Source organism: Chelonoidis abingdonii, chromosome 6 (assembly GCF_003597395.2).
Source record: "Chelonoidis abingdonii isolate Lonesome George chromosome 6, CheloAbing_2.0, whole genome shotgun sequence".
NCBI classification, from domain to species: domain Eukaryota; kingdom Metazoa; phylum Chordata; order Testudines; family Testudinidae; genus Chelonoidis; species Chelonoidis abingdonii.
In genome coordinates, this window is record NC_133774.1 from 132,595,110 (window position 1) to 132,619,911 (window position 24,802).

At 41.4% G+C, this 24,802-nt stretch overlaps 1 protein-coding gene across 6 annotated transcripts in view; it reads left to right on the forward strand.

Annotated features, from left to right (window-relative positions):
• The window catches only part of HOOK3 (hook microtubule tethering protein 3), a 138,777-nt gene that overhangs the window by 15,937 nt on the left and 98,038 nt on the right, over positions 1 to 24,802 (forward strand). For 5 of the 6 annotated variants that reach the window (XM_075067421.1, XM_032780303.2, XM_075067422.1 and 2 more), the window contains exons 2-3: positions 6,489 to 6,574; positions 15,513 to 15,585. In XM_075067421.1, the coding sequence (XP_074923522.1) occupies positions 6,489 to 6,574; positions 15,513 to 15,585 (159 nt within the window). Of the gene's footprint in view, positions 1 to 6,488; positions 6,575 to 10,283; positions 10,471 to 15,512; positions 15,586 to 24,802 lie in introns of all 6 variants that reach the window. The other variant, XM_075067423.1, reaches the window with a different exon arrangement.

Genomic DNA, 24,802 nt, shown 5'->3' on the forward strand with positions numbered 1-24,802 from the left:
TGGAGATGGATGGCAGGAGAGAGATCACTTGATCATTGCCTGTTAGGTTCACTCCCTCTGGGGCACCTGGCATTGGCCACTGTCGGTAGACAGATACTGGGCTAGATGGACCTTTGGTCTGAGTCGGTACGGCCATTCTTATTTTCTTATGATGGAAACATTACAATCTGCAGGGCTGCCTAGCCGGGGTTCTCTTCAAAGATTTATTGAGCGCTGCTCTCTTGGTTTATCATCTAGATCTGATATTTGCTTTGGAGAACTGTTCTGTAATCCTTGTTTAATTAAAATGTGTCAGCTCACCTTTGTTGGGGTTGTCTTGTTAACTGGACTTCCATAACTGAGAGTATGCAGAGGCAGGCTGACTTGTAGAAGGAGAGAGATTACCTAGTAGTAACTGTAGTTCTTCAGGAATGTTTCCTCCATATTTTCACATAGCCTGATCATCTCTTCTCGCCCAGAGTTGTCGCTTTAAGGATCTTAAGGTTCAGTAGAAGAAACTCAGGTGGGTCACAGAAAACCTCTGATCTGAACATCTGGTACCATGAGAAGGCACTAGTTTGGTCCTAATAGGCACTCCTTTTCTAGAAGGATCCTGAAGCTCGCTGGCACTTGGAGAAGGGGGTTGCTATGTGGCAGCATGTGAATATGCACAGGCAACACTCCAGAATAATTAATTGAAACTTTATGAAAAATAATAAATAGAGAATGGTCAAAAGACAAAAAGGAGTAGGCAAAGGCAAATAATATAATAGGGAAAAGTTTAGAATTGGAATATAGAACAGGCATTGGACATTTATAAGCTAATTATTAAAAAGGAGAAAAGTTGAACTAGTATGATGCATGCCTTGATCACTCTGCTTGCATGTTGTATCACTTTTCTTCAGCCTTTGGTTTTCTGTCTTTTTTAAGGGCCTTGTCTGCACTAGAGAAATCTACTATTCTAAGAAACAAACATCTTGCATACACATTCTCCATAAATTTAAATGTATTCCAAATATCATTTGGATTGGACTTGTGTTCTGCATGTCTACATGTTGGTTCAAGCTGCAGCAATTTAGTGGCAGTATGGAGCCAGTGCAGTCATAAACTAATTCATATTGTCCTTCCTCTCAAGTCCCACAGTGCTTCAATCAGTACTGAGGTAGTTTGTTTGGTCTACTTTGCACACCCTATTGCACAGGAGCTTCCTTGGCTAGAAGCTATCTACCTATATAATAGCACCACACAAACCGTAGAGCTCAGTGCAGACAACTTGCATTGCAAGCAACTTCTTTCACAATTGCAAGCTTCTTTGATTGTGAACATTGCAAGTATTACCAGGATGTCTTAAAGGAGAACCTTTATGGACTATGTTGCTGCCTGGCTCAGATATTTGGGCCCAAATCTTATTATGGGATGAGAAAATCCAGAAACAGCTGGCCAGTGGTGTTAAGTGCTCTAACGTACATAGAAGCAGTCATCTGAATGCTTGATATAACCTGGGTTTATAAGCCACTCTGGGATAAAATAAAAAACCTAAAGTACAGTGTAAAGTCAATGATGACATCAGAAGACTCAAGTACTGACATAGAATTTTTCGTTTATACAATGGTCTGGCGAGGAGCCTGAAGACTCACTCCTCTGTTCAGCCTGAGATGCTCCCAAACATCATGAAAAAGTACTTTGTAGCATGATTATTCAGAGGAGACAAGAACACCATTGCCAAATAGGAGGAATGGGGTGAGGGAGCCTGACCAGGAGTTTCCCAGATCACAAGATCCATTTATAGGATGGAGGCCCAGATCCTGAGATAACTGAGCTGGTTCCGCGTGAGGAAGTGGAATCTGGAGATGAGCAAAGCTTTACCAGGTATGCAGCTTACTATTGTATAAAGTACTGATGAGGACTGATTTTTTTCAGATTCTGGGGCTGAGAGAAATTTTTCTGGGTTCTTATGAATGCCGTCTTTAATATTTATGAATGGGCAGATAAAGTCTTATGTGAAGATGGAAGTGTCCACTTCACCTTCTCTCTGTTCTGCCAGTCCCCACTCCCTCAACCACTCCCCCCTTCATCCTCTCTGCCATAGTACAAGTAATATCCCCACAGCGGCCCACTCAAAACAGTTATTCCCCTGTAACTGGTCTTTCTTGGAGCCACTCTTCCATTCCTCTCACTTGTGGTACGCTTTTCAGCTTCATGACCTGGGAAGAGAGGAAGTGCTTGGCTTGGCACTTATGGCAGCTGTCTATGTTATACTATGTAGCCACGTACAAAAATGGGGATTTTTTTTTAAATGTCGCATGAAACACCAATGGAAAAATAAAAACAGCTGGAGCTGTAAGTTACTGTAATAAGTTAATTAGTGGATGCTTGCCAAAGCATTTACCTTACATTGTATTGGCTGGCCCATATGGCATCCAGCCATTTCTATACAGAATGCACAGCTTGGCTATCTGCAGTCATATTAGAGTTTGTCTTTCTGATGAACTGTTTGTATGGCAACTTCTCCAATGTTAATATAAAGATAGCTAACCAAGCCTCACCAGTCATGGAGCTTCTCTTTGAATATCATCTGCAAAAAACCCCAAACCCTGATTTTCCAAGATCCTACTTTTCTGTAATAAGTAACTTTTTAATACCATTTTGGCATTATCTCCCTTCCCTGATCTAAAATAGTACCACACCTCTCCATAGTTTTAAGTGTTGTGTGAGAATTGGGAACATATGTTCTTAACATTTTGTGTTGAATGGCTCTGGATTAGTTTTTGCAATTTTAAAAAGAGAAGAGAGTTTCTTTTGTCTCATTTGTTAACATTTCATGGGACATGTGAGGGATTGCGGTGGGTGTTAATTCTATCATATCTTGTTTTCTCTGTCAGGGCTTGCTGTCCAGACTCCATGTTGGTGGCATAATTGAAAAGTTGAAAGGACCAATTCATCAAAGCGCAAGGGAATGTGAACAGAGAATTTACCACATTGAGGAGTGAAAGATGAGGCAGCCCTGAACACACCTGGAAGGCAGGAACAGTTCCAGCAGGAGAACAGAACTCATGCAAAAATATAGATAGCAGAATGCACAGGGAGGCAGAGTTTCAGCAGCCATTATTTAATGACTATTAAAAACACAAAAGAAACTGCCTGCTGCTCTGTCCCCATAACTAGAGTCTGCTCCTGCACTGCCACGTGTTGCCTGCTACCATGCCCTCCCAAAAGCAGAGAATACAACTTTTTGGATTGGGACCTACCTCTTTGGCTCTCTCCCAGCTATTCTCCATTCAGCCCCTATTTTTGACACAGAGAAAGAAGATTGTTTCTGCAGCTGGACTCCCTTATTAAAACAAAGTTTTCTTTTTTGGAAAAAAGGCATTGTTTTTGAATGTTGGTAATACTTAATATAAGGTGATAACAAATCAATAAAAAAATGTACATAGCATAAATGTGCTAGGTTAACAACAATGTTGTGCTATCTAGTCCTTCATTCTTCACTGTATAAAAAATGGTATTTTCAAGTAGTCATAAAAAGAAACAAAGCATTAGTCCTTGGTGCCTTCCGTTTCAGATCTGTAGCCCATGCTCACCAGAAGTAGTGTTATCATCCTTCAGCTGCATCCACGTGATTTTGATGATAATGTCAGGGTGGTTTCTGAGGCTGTGGATGGCATTGTGTTCTGCACGACTTAGGTTATGAGGCAAGTGGTGTTGTTTTTCCACGATTTCTGCCTGTGCACGTTGGCGGAAGCATTCAATGTATAGGTCCAGATTGTCATTTCGACCTCAGGAGGAGTGCCATGTGGAGTTCATGTGGAGGTCAGTGGCACTGCTATGGGCAACAGCCGCATGGCCCCACAATATCCATATTTTTATGGCTGACCTGGAATAACGCTTCCTCAGCTCTCGTCACTTCATCGCCCCTTGCTCTACCTATGCTACATTGAATGACATCTATATCTGACCCATGGGAAAGGAGCTCTAGAAAAATTTCCACCATGATTTCAACAATTCACCCCACTATCAACCTCAGCCTGGACCAAATCTACACGGAGGTCCACTTTCTAGACACCGACGGTGCAAATAAGTGGATGGTCACATTAAACATCCTATACTCGAAACCCTACGACCGCTTATGCTACCTTACATGCCCCAGCTTCTCCGGGCACATCACAACGATCCATTGGTCTACAGCAAGCACTGAGGTACAAGCGCATTGCTCTAACCCTCAGACAGAGACCAACACCCTACCATGAATCTCCACCTCAGCATTCCCTCAAAACCTACAGTACCCGCATGAGGAAATTAGGAAAAGATCAACAGAGCCAGACGTGTACCCAGAAATCCTCCTACTGCAAGACAAACCCAAGAAAAAGAAACCAACAGATCTCACTGGCCATACACATACAGCCCCAGCTAAAACCCCTCCAACGCATCATCAAGATCTACAACCCATCCTGGCAATGATGCCACACTTTCACAGGTCTTTGGTGGGCAGGCCAATCACTTGCCACAGACAACCTGCCAATCTGAAACGTAGTTCTGCCAACAGCAACTGCACACCGTACCTAAGTAACTCTCCTCAGGAACCAATCCTGCAACAAACTCTCGAAGCCAACTCTGCCACTACTCTACACAGCGACAATCCATCACAGGACCTAAACCAGATCAGCCATACATCACTGTTGCATTTTCACCTGCATGTCACCAATGTAATGTACGCCATCGTATACCAGCAATGCCCTCTGCTATGTACATCGGCAAACTGGACAGTCACTACGGAAAAAGGATAATTGACAACAAATCAATATCAGGAAATGCAATCATAACAAAAACCTGTAGAAGAGCACGTCAACTCCTAGCCACACTATAGCAGACTTAAGGTGCCATGCCTGCAGCAAAAAACTTCAGGACAGACTTCAAAGAGAAACTGCTGAGCTTTAGTTCATTGCAAATTTGACGACCATCAGCTCTGGACTAAACAAAGACTGTGAATGGCTTGCCAATTACAGAACGATTCTCTCCCTTGGTTTTCACAACCTCTACTGGCTAGAAGGGCCTACATCCCTCCCTAGATTGACAAACCGTCGTTATTCTCTAGCTTGCTTGCTAGCAATATATATCCTGCCCTGGAAATTTCCTGGCTTACTGCGTCTGACGAAGTGGGGTATTCACACCACAAAGCTAACGCTCGCAAAACGTCTGTTAGTCTATAAGGTGCCACAGGATTCTCTGCTGCTTTTACAGATCCAGACTAACACGGCTACCCCTCTGATACTTAAATTATTTGGTCTCTGGCATGTTAGCAGTCTTGATTACTTGTTGTTGTAACACACACAGTATTTATTACAGTGCAGACCCCCAGCACAACAGCATTCACAATGGACTTCCCAAGTGGGTTTCCGTCTGGACAGTAGAAAACTAGGTTAGTCAACTTCTGCACTGTTATGGCTGCTCACTTTTCCATAGTGAAGGAGACCTCTCGTCATCTGGTACTGCTGTGTCAGGGGCAAGCTCAGCACAAAATTCCAGGGAAGTCTTCTTTGACCCTAAAGTTCTTGCAATCTCTTACACAAATAGTCAAGAGTATATTATACTGTACATTCAAAAATGAAAGCCTACCCTAGTATGTGTCTCTAGTCACAGCATGTTGACCAAAATGACTGTCACCCATCCACCCTACCTCAGATATATTTCTGTTATGGACTAGAAACCACTACTCACCCCCATATATGGCACTATGGACTCAGCCACATTCCGTCCTTCAGTTCTAAGTCAGATGCCAACACCTTGCATCTTAACCTCTATATTTATACCAGAGACTTTTCTCTGTCTAGATTTTTTTTGCCACATTTATTGTAGTAATTGAAAGCCTTACAACTAATAGCAAACTAACACTGGCCAGTACAAACCAGCTAGTACTAGCACAATTTCACTCTCATCCCACACTGGGAAGGAGTTAATTGTTCAGAGTGCGTGTGTGTGAGTGTGTATATAATTATATAACCTTGGAAAGTCAGTGTACGGTCTAGGTGATCAGCATTTTTAATAATTGGGGTCTGATGTATGTGCCTAAATAGGGATTTAGGATGGTGCTTGAGTGACTTAAAAGCACAAGTTCCACTAACTTTCAGTGGGATTTGTGTTCCTGAATTATTAGATGCTTTTGCAAATCCTTCCCTTAGGAATGTAACTCTAGTAACTCCTGTTTTGAAAATCTTGGTCAGAGCTTGTAATAGAACTTTGGTTGCAGCCATATCTATGAAGCTGTGTCCATGGCTCTACAACAAGACAAACCTCAGTGTTGTGCTTCACTAAATGAAATCTAACCCTTGCAATATTTCTCCACTGATAAAATTAAACTTGTGCACCTTCGTGTTGTGTTTTGTTTTTTTCTCTGCCATTTACTGCTGTTTGGTAGTAACCATACCGTTGTGTTACTTTTGAAAGCTCTTTGATGTGTTAGTAAGAAATGGTTAAGGCAGCCTAATAAGAGAGTGTCTTTTTTTCCCCTTCAGATCCAGACATTTAATGTTGAAGCACCATGCCAAACTGTGGAAGATTTAACGAATGGGGTTGTGATGGCCCAGGTGCTTCAAAAGATGTAAGAACAAATTGTTTAATGGTTTGTGGGTTTTTTGCATGCAGAATAGATCATTTGTAAATGTTCCCAATTATCTGAATGTAAGTATGTTTTCATAGTAAAAATTGACCAATATCCAGTGAGGACTCAGCCTGCTAAACTTAGTTTGTGTTTTCACCTAAAGCATAACTAACAGTTATTTGAAAATGGAGAAAAACATCTGAAAAGTACAGCTCATTTAAGGCAAAAGAAGTACCTGGTCAAAGAGTTTGTGTATGAAGTTTCAACTTTTTTGAGAAATAAAATGGTTAAACTTAAGAACAATATTTTTTACACTTCTATTAAAAAGTTGGGTTTCCATTTGAGTAATAATGCAAAATAGCTTATTAGTTGGGGACAATTATGAAAACTACTAAATACATACTATGTCATAAATTACAGTGTGTTGTAGTGATAAATCTTGAGGCTGCTATAACTGTCAAAAAGATTTAATAACTCACCATGTTGCCATCCTTTTTAGTAGTGTCAGTGGGGAGTTCAGATATTGAACAGACATGGGTAATTTATTATTATTTCATCTACTGGAGTTAATCCCTTCAGGTCATGGTTGAGCCAAACCAACAAGGCAGTGTAAGGCAACTTGATGCTCATGTAATACAAGATTTTGTTAAACAGAGAGTCTATTTCTAATACTGCCAATCTAGCACCATTCAAAGACATTCAATTCCTAAAAGATTAAGTGGGGGGAAAAAACCTCTCTGTACTTGGGATTGTCATAACTTTTTGTAATAGGCCTTTGATGGAGCCAATTATGGATTAAGATACCGTATACACTGACTCAGAATGCATCACTGTAGTTTGTTGATAAATGAGGTTTATTTTCAGTGCTTATTTTCATGTGTATCATACTTACCTATCCTTTATAGAGAGATTTCTGCCTCTGTTTTGAGACTAGGAATAAGCATCTGATATGGCAGCTGTTTGTCCCTCACTTTACAGCAGCCAAAGAGGGCCTTCCTCTCTGGCTTTTCCTGCAGGGACCCTGATATCCACTGGGGTACATTTGGAGTGAAAAAATCTGGTCCGAAGATCAACCCTGGTGTGCAATGGGGCAAACTGGTTGGCAGCTTAGTCCCTGGGCCAGCAGGTCAACCCTGTTCTCCCAAAAATGGGGGAAGTGGCCGCTGAGTGTGGCCCTACCCACACCCTCTGGCCTTGGGACCTAGTAAATATGGACAATAGGCATGATTCAGATGACAATTCCAACATTCTTATAAAGAGTCAAGGGACCAATTTTATTCCTTAATATGGAGGAGGTACAGAACATAACCAAAATATTTGCTTGACAAAAACAAATAAATAAATCTAAAAGTAATTTTCTGCACAAATCCTCCAAAAGGAAGATTAGGAAATCCAAAAAGATAAAAATAGGTATTAGTTTTTCATCAGCAGTCCCTTGTTCCACAGAGAGAAGGAGTAGCAATCTGCCTGCAGTACACAGGAGAAAGTAGAAGGAAACTCAGAATTTGCCTAAAATTTTGAGGCAATGCTTAAAATGTTTTGTAAGAAGACTTTATATATGGGAAGATAAATTAGGAACTGAAGAGGATAATCCTGATTTAAAAATGCAGAAAATATTTCCCTCCTCCCTGGAACTTTTAAGAAGGTCCTATGCTGTATAGTTTCATTCTGCTCTAGAGGAAATTGTATAATATAATTTAGGAAATGCAAATAAGCCCAACAGAAAAGTAATGCAAAAAAGCAGATTTCATGGAGATTTTCCAGAAATGCCTGTTTTACTGAAGTAACAAATAAACCCTCAAAGGGCAACATCTTTGGCACATATCCCACAGATAAGTTGAAGTCCTCCTACACAGGGGCATCAGTTATGAAAGCTACACTATCCTGTATATGCTTTGTCAGAAAGGAATCCTGGTACGTTCAAACAATTTGTCAACAGTCCTAGCTGCTCCTAATTGGGATTAAAAATGCTCTAATATTCAAATGTTGTTGCTTAGAGGACATTAAAGAAGATACTGAAAAGAAAATGTGTATAGTATGCCCAGTTTTAAACTAGCACCATCATTACTTTTCTATGTATCGTAAAAGATGAGTAAGTCAGTGTTTTAGGCCTAAAAAATGGGAAAACCCCAACATGAATCAGGTACTGTAACAACATTAATCTAAAAAGGGACTCTCACCGTCTGAAGCAGGTCGGAACATGACAGAATATACTGAGGGAAGGTGAGCACTTGGGATAAGAGATTTTGGTAGTAAATTTTGTAAGAAGTTGAGATTCTAGCTTAACCGTTCTTGAATCATGTTTCAAAATATTCATGAAAATGAGACCATATTGTTACATTATATAGTTTGGATATTTGTTAATCATAAAGTTATGCACATGAAAGATCATGGTTGGTATATTTGTATAGTGTGAGTAGTCATTAATCATGAAGTGATGCATCTGCTTCATAGTGTGTATGTCCCATAACTTCATCACTAATCAGCAGTTGATAGGATTATTTTCTGTATCCACCTATTGGCCAGCACATGTGGCTGATTTGTGTGTACAGTTCAAAACAGGGGTCTCTAGGAATTATGTCATTGAATCATAGAATATCAGGGTTTGGAAGGGACCTCAGGAGGTCATCTAGTACAACCCCCTGCTCAAAGCAAGAAAAATCCCCACACAGATTTTTGCCCTGATCCCTAAACGGCCCCCTCCAGGATGGAACTCACAACCCTGGGTGTAGCAGGCCAAAGCTCAAACCACTGAGCTATCCCTCACCCCTTATCTTGTATATACCAAAAATAAAACTCTTGAGTGACATGGGAAGGGAAAGCTCAGTCTTATTGATCATATTTTTAACCTTTTGTTGGGCCTTGTATCTTGCACACTTCCAGGGGCAGTGTCCCAAGAAAATCAACCCTGACTTACTGTTTCGAGCTGCACAGGGGATATTTATTTATGGTGTGTGGTCATAATAGGTGAAATGTGTAAAGTATAAAATTTGCATTTCCATAGCAGCATTTGAAATGGAGTGACACTTTAGTGATCTCTTTTGTTATCACTCCCCCCGCTCCCCACTTCAGTGAATGCTAGCTTCAATTCACTTTCCCCATGCAACCAGTGGTTTGTAATAAAGGTCAACTAAGCAATTTGTAAGTTCAGGTGATAACCCCTGTATAATAATTTGGGCCCATCTAAATAGACTTTGTGGCTTTCAAAGCTCCTGTTAATTGAACTTCATTTCACAGGCATGCTAGATGGCAAATTTCTAGTTACAGATATACATAGATAGGGTTCACAGGAATTTTGAATGTTTTACTGCTGAGAAAACGCTTTGGAGCAAAAGAGTCATAATTACAGCTGATTTTGAATTTTTTTAGAGTAGTCATCGGGTATTAAATCATATTAAAAGAAAATTACAGTTGCGTCTTCTTTTGTAGTGTGGACGCCTCGATAGATTCTTTTAGATTCTCAGATATCTATGGCTGTGAACACAGTAGCCAGTGATCACCTATATCTCAGAAATCTTACCCATAAGTCTAACACATTATGAGTACCTCTAAGTACTCAGTTGGTAAAGTGATTGGGAACCATCAGGCAAAACCATTTTAGAAAATACAGAGGAAAAACATTGGCTCCCATCACCTATTTAAAAAAAATATATATACACAATTTGAAACAGCCAGTAAAGTTTTACTTTTGCTCCTTCAATTCAAACAGGTACCACAGAAAGGACTTAGTCCAGAGGCAGGCGGGACTGTTCAAGCAAAGGAGGGGGAGTCCAGGGCTGACTTCTCCAGTCCATCATTCCTTCTAGATCAGCAGCATGACTCCCACTCCTGTCCCAAGACAACCAACTAATTGGGGAAAAACTGTCGCAGGAGTAGAAATGCATGACAGGAGACAGGTGGGTGCTAGAAGTTATTGAGAAGAGTTGTTGGGTAAAGTTTAAAATACAGATTTGAACACTCCAGCAACATCCTTGAAATCAGTGAAGAGCAAATTCGTTTCAGAAGCCAATAGATCACTTACTGCGAATAGGTTTTATAGAGCCGATATCACAGATGTGCTGTGTGATGCTTACTCTAGTCAACTTCAGTAATCCCCCAGAAGACTTGAAGGGTTGTGAGAGTTTGATGTGAAAATCTCTCAACAAGTGCACCTTATTAGAAGGGAAGCTGAAGTCAATTAGGTAACTTAGACTATTGCATCATATCAGTCCCTTTGAGAAAGATAAACTGTATTATCCCTGCCTGAATTTCTTGAGAATTATATCCATTTCTAGATGGCATCAAGAGTTTCATCAAGAGAAATCAATCCATTTTGTAAAAGAACATCAAGAAAGCAGACTGTCACCAAAGAAAATTTCCACTTAGGGTGCTATTAGACTCCTGACAGGGTGTCAGTTTTCCATGAGTTACCAAAATACAGTCAACAAGAACACAGCTAATTGGATCAGACAGAGTGTTGGATCGAAATGTGAAGATGTGGGCATGCTAGTTTCCTGCATCACTCTAGTGATCTGGGCTCGTCTCCATATGTGGATAAGGCTGGCACATCTTGTCAATGAAGCTCATGACGTCGTAAGTTCTGAACACAATAGTATCTGTTTCCATGTCAGTTTATCAACCTCTGCTTTGATGGAAGGGACTCACTAAGTGTTCATCAGGGCAGATTACAGTAGAACTAGGGAGGCAAAACCAAGTCAATATTTTCTGTATTGGGACAGTGCTGGCTATTCCTGTCACGGTAGGCTTTTACTGGAGGCTGCTCTAGCCAAACTCATAGTTGGCATTCCATGACCATCAGAGATTCTAGGGTATGTTTTGAATGAAGAGTTTACCAGCCTACAGCGATTGGAACCCTCACTGGGAGTGAAGTGTCATTCCTGGGCAAGTACAAATGGGAGCTGTGGAAGAAGACTCATTTATGGATTCTCCCCCTAAAATGAAATATGATACATTTAAGACTAAAATGCAGATGCAGAGATGGGCAAATATCAGGTGTGGGCATCCTGTGTTTTTGTCGCCTCCAAAGAAGACAGTGAAGGCAGTTGTCTGTTTGGTACTCATACCACACTCATTGCTGTGGTATCTGAGGAAGGCATAGATGATAGCTACTCTTGACTATCAGAATATGGTCCTCTGGGCTGAGCAGAACTGAGGTTGGCACCCAGATTTTGTACCTTTTCACTAGTGGCTGGCATACTTCTTTAATAATTTTCATGACTGTCATTCAGCAAGCTCCTCAAATCATTTCCCCCTTCTCATGAGCATGGCCTCATTCTTGTCTGGCTTAAGTTTCAAACCAGCTATCTCAAAGTAAAATGTAAAACTAGGTGTCAGCATAAGGATGGCACTGCAGCCTGAAATTATTGAAGATGTCCATTAAGTGGCTTGCCATAGCCATTAAATGACTGGGGTGGTAGGAGGAAGACCTTGTGGCGGAACACAGGAGAGTACTGTAGGGCTTCCGTGAAAGCAAAGCACAGGTGATTGTTCACAGCCCTCTTGATAAGTCACTCATATGAACCAGTGCAGCATGGTCAGTAAGTCTGCTGAAAGATACAAGATCATCAACTTGGACCACCCGACTTCTGTTCGTAGCTGAGATCAACCAAAGATACTAGTGTAGGTTTTTAGGTTTATCCAGCCCTCATGTAACTGGAGTCCATATAGTGCTACAGTTGTCCAACTGATATTTTCTCACTAATCTCCAGAATGGGGAGATTAGGGACTGAATGGGAAACAGAGTAAAACAAAGGTGCAAGGTGTTAAACACCACTTACTTTAAAAGAGGCTGGCATGATGCTTTCATGTAGTCATTAACAATCTTTGTCAATAGTAGAACCAAGCTTTTCTTCCTGGATTTACCTGTTCATGAGGGATAAGGGTTCATTTCACAGCTAATTGGACAAAGTCTATTGCTCACACCTAGTGAGCTCTATCAGCAGAAGCAGATAAAGCTGTACCATATATTTTGCATTTGCTGTTTCATGCTTTTGTACTCTTGTGTCCGTAGTCATGGATCTAAGCTATGTCTCTGAATGGGAGCAATCTGGAGCCATAAGATTGCCTAGTACTTAAAATCATTCTTCCAGCTACGTGTTTGTAGATGCTGTATCAGAGAAAAAGAAATATGCCTTAACCTTCATCATAGTCTCCGTAAAGGAATGTGTAAAATAGCACCTGGAATCTGTTGAGTTGAGACACTTTCATCATTGTGATCTTCTGCCTCCTTTACCATGTAATCTATCACAGACCATTTGTTAACTCTGAGGACATTGTAGAGAAGGGGAATACCTGGGAGCTAGTGTACCAGAAGAAAAAGACAACAAAAATTTGTATGGTCTAGCCATCAAAGCACTAATCTAATGGTTGGCCAGCTGTATCCGAGTTTCGGGCTTCATTTGGATCACAGGGCACATTAGTGGGTTTGATCGATTCTAAATAAACAGATCCTCCCAAAAGATCTCAAAGTGGCTTAGACTTAATAACCAATATACTTTTTCCATATAGGATTCACCTCAACACCATTGGATAGAACAAAGCAATAACAGTGCACGATGGCAGCACAACTTTTTAAGTCAGCAATCTAACAATACTTTTTCTTCTTGAAACTGCCTGGATGTTTACCCATTTTGGAGACTCACTAGAGAAGTAGATCCTAATAGCCTTACTTATTCAAAAAGTACCATCAGTTTTCTGACAACTGGTGGTCAGATTTTTATTTTATCTGTCATAAAAAAATCTCCTATAGCAAAGTTCTCTGTGATACTGTGCTGTGGGGCATTGCTTTAATACTGATTAAGGTGCGGAAGTGTCACCTACTAAATCACTAATTTTATAATTATTATTCTCATTGTCTCTTCTTCATTCTGTTTGTCTGTTTGCTATCCGCTTCATTCTGAATGATGGACTTTGTATCTCTCTGTGTGTGTGTGAGAGAGAGAGAACGTGAGCACAGAAGCTTTTTTTAATTTTATTTTATTTTATTTATTTTTATTTTTTTTGGTGTCTAGAAGCTGGCTTAAAAAAAAACAAAACCAGCATGATCTTGGATACTTTTTTACTGGAACTGACAGTTACTTTTAGTTCCTGGCCTCTTTGTAGTTGGGAACATAACACTGTCAAAATTCTGTGTTGGAGAATGGAAAATATGATTTTTGAATAAACAGTTACCAATAAGAATCGTTCTCTCTTTTTAGCTAGTTTCTGAACCTTGGGGAGAAAGCCCTAGTAGTTGCTCAGGGAAGATGTCTGCCAGAGGGATACCAAACAAAGGTGTATAGTGTGCCCTCATCGAGTACTGTTTTCTATCTTGGTTGCCTCACCTCAGGAGCCAAAGTTGGAAAAAACTTGAAAGAAGAGTGACTGTAAAAAAAGTTAAAGGTTTGATGGGGTTTGCAAGGAAAATACTTTTAAAATGCTGGGATTTTTTTAGGATAGAAGGGAAAACAATTAAGCAGATGCTCAGAGATAAATATAAACTAAGTGCTCCTTTTCAACTTTTTTCACTGTATGAGAATGGGTTTATTTGTTTTTCTTCAATTGATATTGAAGGGATTATATTTTTAAAGGAATATTTAAAGTTGGCATGTGGGAACTCACTGCTCCAAGAATTCATAAGAAGTACGTGTGGCTGGATTTAAAAAGTCTATTAATTGTATCAGTAATAACACATACAAGTATGCAAGCTAAATATGGTTATTGTAAGAGCATCCAAACTTCATGATTCCAGGCATCAAGTGATTGCTTGTGAGAATCGAAGAGAAAATTTTTCCATTTGTAGAACAAGGTACAAATTGGTTAGGTGCTTTGTCTGGCTATGCTGAAAGAAGGAAAGGAAATGTTGGATGTGGTTTAATTAGGCTGCAACTTTATTCTTAAATGTCTGACAGATAAAATTTAAGAAAACTTTATTCTTAAATACCTGACAGATAAAAGTGTGCAATGCTGTTTATCATTTTTAATATATACATTAGGTGCCCTCCCCCTTACCCATCCTCATCCCCAGCAAACCCCCTTCTGGGGCTTCACCATCCCTTCCCCCTTGAGGGTGCACACTTTATAACCTCCCCTTGTTGAGGGGATTATAAAGAGGGAGGGGTTGGCTCCCTGCCATACCAGTCATAGGAGCCCCGAACCAAACCATCCCCTCCCCTCCGGTTCTGCTCTTTCAAGAAACCTCCCTTAAATCCAGTCCCAGTTCTTTTTATCGGATCACTGTATCCCGTCCCTACAGAGTACCTACACTTGGACATCCACCCCATGTCTACATAAAGAGTTGCAACATCATAGCGTAACTTCCATTTCATGTTCACCCTAACTAAGCCCCTCCAGTCCTGCTGTGGGGAAGGTGGAAAAAAAACCCACTTGACCTTGGCCAGTGTAGTGAGGGGAAAAAATCCTTCTCTGTCCCCTGAGAAAGGAGCGAGTAGAGCAATGCTCACAGCAGATCTTGATAAAACTTCTGTGGGTATGAGTGTGGGTGCTGCTCTGTCTGGTCCAGGTAAAGAGGGCTTTTCCTGCACCGGCATGGACCTATGTAATCCCCCCCCCGCCTCTATTCTGGTCACTGGCAGAGGGATGGGTCAGCATCCTGATGCTGACCTGGTCTGCCGCTGCAGCAGAAAGTCACTCACTGTCTCTCTACCACTCAAGGGGACACGCACATTTTACAATAAACCAGACAATGGTCCCCACGGCTTAGGTGCGGTGGGGTCATTTTAAGAGTATTACACTCACCTCAAAAGTACTGGGTAAGTATTTGAGGTATTTGGATAACACTATGATGTGTGATAAATATTTAGATAGACTATATTAATATCTATATGTTTAAATGCATTTAAATTAACATCAGTATAGGATTCATCTGGAATCTCTAGCTTGTTAGTACTAGAAATTGGTGTTTTAAGAGAGATGCTAATTTTATTTATTTTATTTTCAGAGATCCAGCATACTTCGATGAAAACTGGTTAAACAGAATCAAAACAGAAGTAGGAGACAATTGGAGGCTAAAGGTATTTTCTTCATGCTTTGCTTTTCTATAGTCAGTATTTTAGTTAATATTTTTTCAGTATTAACTTATTCCTAAATTAAAATATTAGCTTACAGTAGAAGATATCGAACTAACTATAATAAATTTAATTAAGGATTTCGCATTTTCTAGTTGGCTCTTGTAGAGTTTAATTCAATGTCAAAAACCAAGTTAACGATGTAAATCCATTTCAGTAATTTATAAGAAAACTTATCAGAAAAATAAACCTTAAACGAACTTTGAATTTTTTTTTAAAGAACATTTTAACAGGTAGGAAATTTGAATGAAGGTCACTTTTTTTTTTTTAATTGCTAAGTATGGAAATGCCCAACTAAATTACCCTAAAAATCTTAAGTGCAGTTTAAAAATGACTGGAAAAATGACATCTCATTACTCTGTTTCTTAGGTATATTCAGTCATACCTATGATAAGGAGATAAAATGATGCTACTCTTTACTACACTGTCAGCTCAGCTGTGGAAGAGAAAACTATGCTGGTTTGGATTGTGCATAATCAGATTTGTTAACTAATTTCTAGTTCCACAGCCACTTGTGCAACTCAGTTACCTTGTAATAATAGCTTTATAAATCCTCAAGTCAATAGAGATTGCACAGGTATAACGGAGGGTGCTTTTTGACCTCCACAAACCAGAAAGAACGCAGCTGGATGTTGAGATCCCAATGTGGGTTTGAGGAAAAAAATCTTCAGTTTGTAAATTGAACAAATTTGATCTGAAGATCATTGAGATGTAATCAGATCCGCAACACTACCATGCCATCTCTGTAATCCATTTCCGGGTAGACCCACAGCTGAAAAGTAAGCTGCTACAAAAAAGTTGTTTGTGCCTCTTTATTGCTCTTCACTTTTTTCCATAAAAAGGTTGTTTGCTTGTTTTTCCTCCTAGAAATAACAAGCCTTGACTGCTATTTTTCTTGATTGACTGGAGAACCACCGTCCATAACATCATAATAGGTTGAAAGTTCAGCTACAGCTTTTTCAGCTCTCAGTTGAAATTGGGGGAAGGGAACTTTCTCCTACCAGTTTGTCAGGAGTTTGAATTTGACATGAACACTCCCATTATTCCTCCCTTGTCTCCCCCCAAAAAAGTTTAAAGCATTCATATTAAACTCTTCCCCTCCTAAATGAAGAGAGGGAAAAGCAGCAGCTGAGGTTTGTCTGTTGATGTCAGTATCTTAGTAGTTTTTTAGTCCTCCACTTTACAAATAAGACTGTTAAGAGCTAATACTTTTCATGCAAGGAGTGTACTAAAGGAAGGAAACAAAACGAAAGAAAACCCCAACAACAATGCACCCTTTGAGACCTTCATAAAAAACTGTAAAGGGCACAAACAAAATATTTAACTCTTCCTTTGTACCCTGGCCACTTGCAGGGGTCCTTGATATAAGGCGTATGATTATCTGACAAGTAGCACAGTTACAGTAGTTCAGAAGTCGGCAATCTTTCAGAAGTGTGTGCTGAGCCTTCATTTATTCACTCTAATTTAAGGTTTCACGTGCTGGTAATACATTTTAACATTTTTAGAAGGTCTCTCTATAAGTCTAAACTATTCTTGTATGTAAAGTAAAACAAATTTTTTAAAATGTTTAAGAAACTTCATTTAAAATTAAATTAAAATGCAGATCTTATCAGTTTATTGCAGTGGTTCTTAACCTGGGGTGCACACACCCCCTGGGGCAGGGCCGCTTCAAGGATATTTTGTCACCTGGGCGCAACTTCCACCTTGCACATCGGTTCATTGAGGGGCAAATCCCCAACGAGCCTTTATAGACCCCAGGGGCCAGCCGTGCCCGGGGGCTGCTCCCCAGACCAGGTTTCCCCCTCCCCGCCCCCTGAACTCCCCTGGAGGGTGCACAGCCCCCCTGCGAGTCCTCCCAACCCCACCCAGGTAGCCCCGAGTCCACTCACTGGCTTTGCCGGGCTTGGGCCACTGCAGCAGCTCGGCATGGAGCAGCCGCCTTCCGGAGGCACCAGAGAGCCAGAGCGTCCCGCTTGCGGCAGCAGCGAACCCCAGCCATGGAGGAGCCAGTGCAGTGCAGAGGGGCAGCAGCCGTGCAAAGGCGGTGGTGGCACCGCTAGCGGGGAGCAGCTGTGCCCCCCTGCTCCTCTTGCCCAGGCTGCGGCCTGTAGGCTGCAGTGGATGTATGTGGGTGCCAGCCCCCATGCGCCCCCTGGCACCTCCCTCGCCTAGGGTTACCATATTTCAACAATCAAAAAAGAGGGGAGAGCCCTGTCCTAGCCCCCATCCACTCCCTCCCACTTCCCACCCCGATTGCTGCGGTCAGAACCCCCAACCCCGCCTTGCTCCTTGTCCCCTGACTGCCCCCTCCTGAGACCCTCCCAGTGTAACTGCCCCCCTAGGAACCTACCTCCTACCTGTCCCCTGACTGCCCCAAGCCTTATGAACACCCCTGCCCCCAGACAGACCCCTTAGGACTCCCGCGCCCCATCCAGGGGGGGCTCCTGCAGTGGATGCATGCAGGCGAGGGGAGGCTCATGCATCTGCTGGCTTCCCCCTTGCTGCACTCGGGCTCTCCAGCTCCTGGGAGTGTGAGCTGCCGCTGCCTTCCCTCCCGTAGCAGGCTCAGGGCCCGTGCCCTGGCGGCTCACACTCCTGGGAGCCGCAGAACCACAGCACGGTGAGGGAGGAGCCAGGGGGCACGCCTGCCGCCAGTCTGGGGTCCCGACCGCCGACCCCGCTTCACTCAGCCGGCAGTGTGCGCTGAGCAGGGCCAGTGGCTGGGACCCCGGCTGGCAGCTGCATGCCAGGCAAAATCGTCTCACATGCCAAAAGTGACACGCGTACCGTAGGTTGCCGATCCCTGCAGTAGTTTGTCTTCAGCTCTCTATAAGTTGGTCATTTGAAACTTGGTGAGTGTTGAAACTTTGATCACTTACCTCCAGATTTAAGATATCACTAGCATGTATCTGTGAACATCCTTAATAGTGTTTCCTTGATGTTTTTTAATGATCAGAGTGTAAACATTGATTATTGGATTAGCCTTTTGTGTACTGTCCCACAAGGCTCTGTTATAGTGAATAGAAGAATATTCTGACTGTCAGACACGAGACAGAGCTCTGTTCCCTGTCTCCAGTGTTACATGGTGTAGTAATCAAACACTTGCACTAGAAGTACAAATCAGTGAAGGGATCCAAGTATGGAGAATAGATGACAAAGTAGAATACTATGCAGCTGATCTTGTTTTCCTGATGCACCCCCCACACGGACATCCTCCTAATCCTGGTGCCATTGTCATTGAGGAATTAAGTAAATTACATGGTTATAAACTGAACCTTAAATCAGAGTTTTGAATATACATTGGAGCTGTGCAAGAATGCATGATTTAGTGCTATGTTAGCACACACTTGGATTAAGTATTTGTTCATCATAATCTCTTTGGATTGGTCTGCAATCCAGATATTGAATTATTAGCCTTCCCACTCAATCAGTTTTAAAGTGATTTGAATCACTGGGCAAATTTACCAATAACTATGAAGGACAGAATTGTTCTATTAAAAATGTAGTGTCCTCTTACTATACCAGTGGCAAATTTATCTGTATGATTGAATACTAAGGATTCTTCTCAAATTCTGAAGGAACAGTAATTGCACAGGCAGGTTAACTTAACATTCCCGGTTGCAGAGCATACTTTTTAGCTTCAGAAACAGAGAAAAAGGGTAGGAATAAACCATCAGGGTTACATTATAGCACTGGGTACAGGCAGAATAGTACCAGAATGCATTCAGCTAGCTAATGCGCTGTATCTTAAAATGGACCAAACTTCTGTACATATTATATTAAATGTCACTGTGTATGTCAGTATACTTCTATGTAATAGAATTAAGGAGAGATGCCAAATTTCATGTACAAAATTTTGGATAACCACAGTCATTGATAATCCATCTTTTCTATTGGTAATGAACACCTACTTTATCAATTTTAGTTTAAAAAATGTTTTTTGTAAAAATGAAAAGATAATGATCTCTTGCCTTGCTTAGTGCAAAAGAAATCCACTTTGCATAATTATATTTTAGATTGCATGCAGAACAGAGATTTTCTATTAAAAACATGTTTTGGAAGCAGAATGCCAATCATTGTAACTGGGAAGCAGCACCAAAAAATATTTTTCTTGTACCAAGGCCTTGCAGTTATGAACTTCTCTAAACCACAAACTTCAATATTTCAGTGGTCAAAAGATATAGGCATACCATTAACTGAGGAGAACTGGTCAGGTACTTTGGAAAGCGGTTGATAACATTACTGTGCATAATGACTTGAGACAGATGCAAATATCCATAGATGTTGTATTTCATCACATTTTATGACTCTGCAGAATATTACTGAATGTGTGGGAAATGGGAACAGAAAACTGGATAATGTCCTCTTTTTCTCATTCACTATTGCAGTGTTCAGAAATTCATAAATTTTGGGGAAAGGTTGAACAGTAATTTTTCCCAGTTATCTGCCATTTGATCCCAAGCTTTTTGTCCTAGATATTTGCCTGGTTAATCACACTGCAGCTTTTGTTAAAAAATGTAGTTTATTTCCATTAGTACTAGCAGACGTTGTGCTGAGATATTGGGTAATATTGTCCAACCTTATAATGATAGTTTCTGTTAGATTTTCTACCACTAGAACGGATCATTGGATGTCTTTGCAAAGGGGGGATGTTTTCGAACATGAATGGCTCTCAGTTTGATACAGTTTAGGCAAAATGGAATAATCTATTAAATTATAATATAGACTGTTTAGTACTATAATTCAACTAACCAAGCCTGGACTCTTGAAAACTATTTTTTTATTCTTGTTATAGTGTAGTTTTGTACCACTTTGTGATACTTCTACTATTTAATTCTCTGTTTGTGCAGCAGCACTAATAAAGTTTGATTTTAAAAAATGGTGACTGCTGGACCTCAGTTAGATGTGTCCCATCCCACCAGCACTCTGTCTTACATGAAATAAATTGGCGCTGTCTTACAAGCCCTAAGATCACATAGACATTGAGTTCTTTGTTCCACTGCCCCAGCTGGGTTGGCTGTAACAAGAATAGAACTGGGTACTATCACCATTCATTATAGTCCTTTCTGTGGTCTACTGTCATCCCAGATAAGAGAATCCTCTGGCGGGAGGAGCGATTGCTTACACATTACCCTTTCAGTTCTCTCAGACCAGAGGTGGGCAAACTACTGCCAGCGGGCCACATTAGGCCTGTGGGACCCTCCTGCTCGGCCTCTGGGCTTCTGTCCCAGGAGGCTAGCCCCTGGCCCCATCCCCTGCTGTTCCCCCTCCCCTGCTGCCTCAGCTCACTGTGCCGCCGGCGCAATGCTCTGGGCAGCGAGGCTGCAGAGCCTCAGCCTGACGTGATGCTCTGTGCTGCGCGGTGGCGTGGCTGGCTCCAGCTGGGCACTGCGGCTTCCTGTACTGGTGCTCTGGCTGCGCCGCCAGCCACCAGTGGTAATGGGGCAGGGAGCAGGGGGGGGTTGGATAGAGGGCAGGGGAATTCGGGGGGGTGGTCAAGGGGTGAGGGTGTGGATAGGGGGTGGGGCATTCAGGGGCAGGTGTCCCAGGGGGACAGTCAGGAAGGAGGGGGATTGGATTGTGGCGGAGGGGCAGAGGTTCCGGGGGCGGTCAGGGGACAGAGAGGGGTGGATGGGTCCCGGGTCCCGGGGGGTCTGTCAGGGGACGGGGATTGGGGGGTTGGATGAGGCTGTCGTCCCAGGGAGGGCATCAGGGGGCAAGAAACATGGGCATCGGGGGCACAGCCTCCCCTGACTGGCCCTTCATACAATTTTGGAAACCTGTTGTGGCCCTCAGGCCAAAAAGTTTGCCTGCCCCTGTCTCAGACAGATAGGAACAGAACCTCCTGCTAGGATTGGCAGGTAAGACTGCAGAATCTCATGATCATCCATATGAATGGCTGTCAATTGGTCTGAAAGCTTGCACAGAGACTTATCTTCATGGCAAGAAGATGATCAGTGATTAACACAATTAGTTTAGTTTCCACTAAGCCACAGCTTCAGAACCAGTGCTGCTGCTTTGAGTGATGGTCCCTATTGTGTATTCCACACATGCCATGCATCTGATTCCAGAAGTGTTTCCAAAGTGTTGCCAACTTAGCCACTTTGTCACTAGATTTAATGACTTTTTAGTTTCCTTAGCAAGAAAATAAGTGTCAGCGTGACCAGTGACAAATCTAGTGACTTTCATTGCTGATTACAGTGATATTCAGAGAAATAAATCACCAATATGTATTCCCAAATCATTCACAAACAGCTCAATAGTGTTAATAAAATCCATTCCATTCTCTTCTTATGACATTCTATCGTACACCAAGTTAATGTCATTATGTCTCAATCGAGCATGTCCTAGGAAGATTTCTCTTACTCTGAGCCTTGATTATTAAGTGAAGTAAATCATATCCTCCACCACTGAGATGCTGGGAAGGCACCTACCTTCTCCAAACAGGCAGATGGTGAGCTAAACTCGGAAAATGAGCAAAGCCAGTGTCAGTGCAATCATATGAGTGCCACTGATGTTTGCAGTGGGCCCATATGATCATTGTCTGATCTTTTAATAGAATACGAGATCTTCCAAAAATAGATTGTTATCACTTGAGCTGTTTTCATTGGTTGTCAGAAGTAGTAGGGCTATTTGTGATAAGAAAGAAATTGAAGAAATACATAGAATGCAACCAAAATCCATTGCAGCAATTTTATAGACCTCAAACAGGCTTTTGATAGCATTGGGCAGAAACGGTTATGGCAAGTCTTAAGGATGTGTGGCATCCCTAAGAAATTATCAAGCAAATAGGAAACATCTACAGCAAGTCTATGAGTGCAGTGTGAGTACACAGGAAGCTGACGGACAGGTGCAGGATGACTATAGGAGTGAGACAACGATACATGCTATTGCCAGAGTTGTTCATTTTGGTTCTGGAAGCAGTAATGGCTGTAGCATGGAGAGATGAAACGAGAGAACTCACGTCATGTGCGAGGACAGTCAATAGGCTTAGATTCAAAGATGATATTGACCTCATAGCAATGACTGAGGAGGATTTACAAAGAATAACTGAGAAGGTTGATCCAGAAAGCAGAAAATTCAGACTGAATGGCAATTGAAAGTCAAGTGGAAGAGGTAAAGATCAAAGTCAGAAACAAAGAATTAGAAGAAATGGAAAAATCTGTGCATCTTAGAGGACTAGTATCAAGGAATGGGAATTGTGAAGATGACATAAAAAGAGGTATCAGGCTAGCCACTATGACATTCAGAAAATTTTGCAAGACCTTTAAGGCTAAAGAGATTTAGGTAAAAATGAAAATTAGCATATATGAGAAGGTTGTTGTGCCAATACTTCTATATAGGTCAGAATGCTGGGGTATGAGGAAGGTTGATAAATGAAAGATACTGACTGCAGAAATGAATTGTCTGATGGAAATACTGAGAATTTCAAGACTGTGGAAAATAATAAATGAAGTGATAAGAAAACAGGGCAAGAAGTAATGCTGTTACAGAAGATTCAAGAAAGACTGCAGTGTTTTGGACATGTGCCAGTGATGTACCTAGGGAGGATGCCTTACATGGCAATTCATATCAGAGTGTAAGAAACTAGAAATAGAGGAAGAAGGAGGGTGCATTTGATAGACACAGTAAAGAATGACACAGAACAAAAAAGTTTTGAAGATGAACAGAGACGTGAAGCTGGTACAAGACAAAGTGGTAGAAAGACTTCAGTCAGCCTCATTGTCACTGCTGAGCTGATGGGCGGGAATCAAAGATCTAATAATAGGACTTGTATCCTCCCTTTAGGTCAGGAACTCTAGTGCAAACACTTGAGCACTTCTAATCCATCCAGCGGAGAACAGTATGCTACATATAGTTTGTATTTGGAATTGTGTCATTGCTTGACTGAATGCCTCTTTGTTTTCTAGAGCTCTTAAACAATACAATTATATTCTCCCTTCAGTCCTGGTATTTAACTTTTACAAATTAATCACTTGCTCTTAGCACTTTCTTTGCTTCCCTATTGCGATATAAACGTTTTTCAGTTTCTTTTGCTGCATTTGAATTTCTCCTTAAAAATTTGTGCTGTGACTGGAAGATGATGGTAGTATTGCTACTGAGTCGAATTTCAGATAGAAAATATTTCCTATGCTGATTGCCCCCTGTCAGCAGCTATTTTCCAGCATATGTGTTGTAGCTAAAATGTCCCTTCCCTGCTGGACTCAAGATTAGTGTTAGATGTTAGACCAGTCTAAGTTGGAGTTACTTGCATTATGATGGGTCTTATGATTGGCTGGTTGTGTTTTATACAGTAGTGATGCAGCAAACACTTGAAAAGGATGTGTCAAGGTATTGATTATTGTGGAGATAGAAAGATTGGGTCATGGAGATCAGATGTTGGGTGTCTTTTCAGTCGCCTCTCCCTTAGATGAGATGAGCTGCGATCTCCTACTCCAAAAAGGGTGAAGTCTGGGCTGGAAGTTACATGGAAGGAAGGTCATCACTTTCTTTTTGATTAGGGGATCTTGATTCACACGGGGATTGCATGAGGAAAAAGGTAGTATTTTTCATTTTATTTCTTTGTCACTTTTGGGAAATATTCAAGGTCCCTATGTACTCTGCGGTAAACTGGACTTAATTCTGCTGTATGGCCCTTGGTTTCTATGGCTCTTTGGTGCAGCAGGCTGGAAATTCTGCGGCAGCCTCAGGTAAATTCAAAACTGGGGGTTTTTAATGAATCAGATCTGAAAATGAATAATACAATCAGTACAGCATTGCTTATAGTGTTTGATTTGATATTAAAATCAAGTAATTTACCTTTCCTGAAAATTTTAAATTTGCTTCAGATTTTTGTAATGATAATGCATAACTGCTGTGAACATTTTTTTCCAGAGGTGGTGGGGCTGGATGCCTTGGCAGTTGAATAGGACACTGTTGGAACTTTTGACACTAGAGAAGGCGTGGGAGGTGATTTAGGACTGCGGAATTAATGACAATTCTTTGTTCAGTCTCACATCATTAGAGAGCTTGGAATAGCAGCAGTGTGTTGTTTGCTCTGCAGTATCTCCAGCTTCTCATCTTAGGCTGATCATGATTTCAAACATCCAAGTAGACAGCATCTTTTCTATTCTGATTTGAGATTTCATGGTTATCATGACACCCATAAGCCTATCCCAGTTGT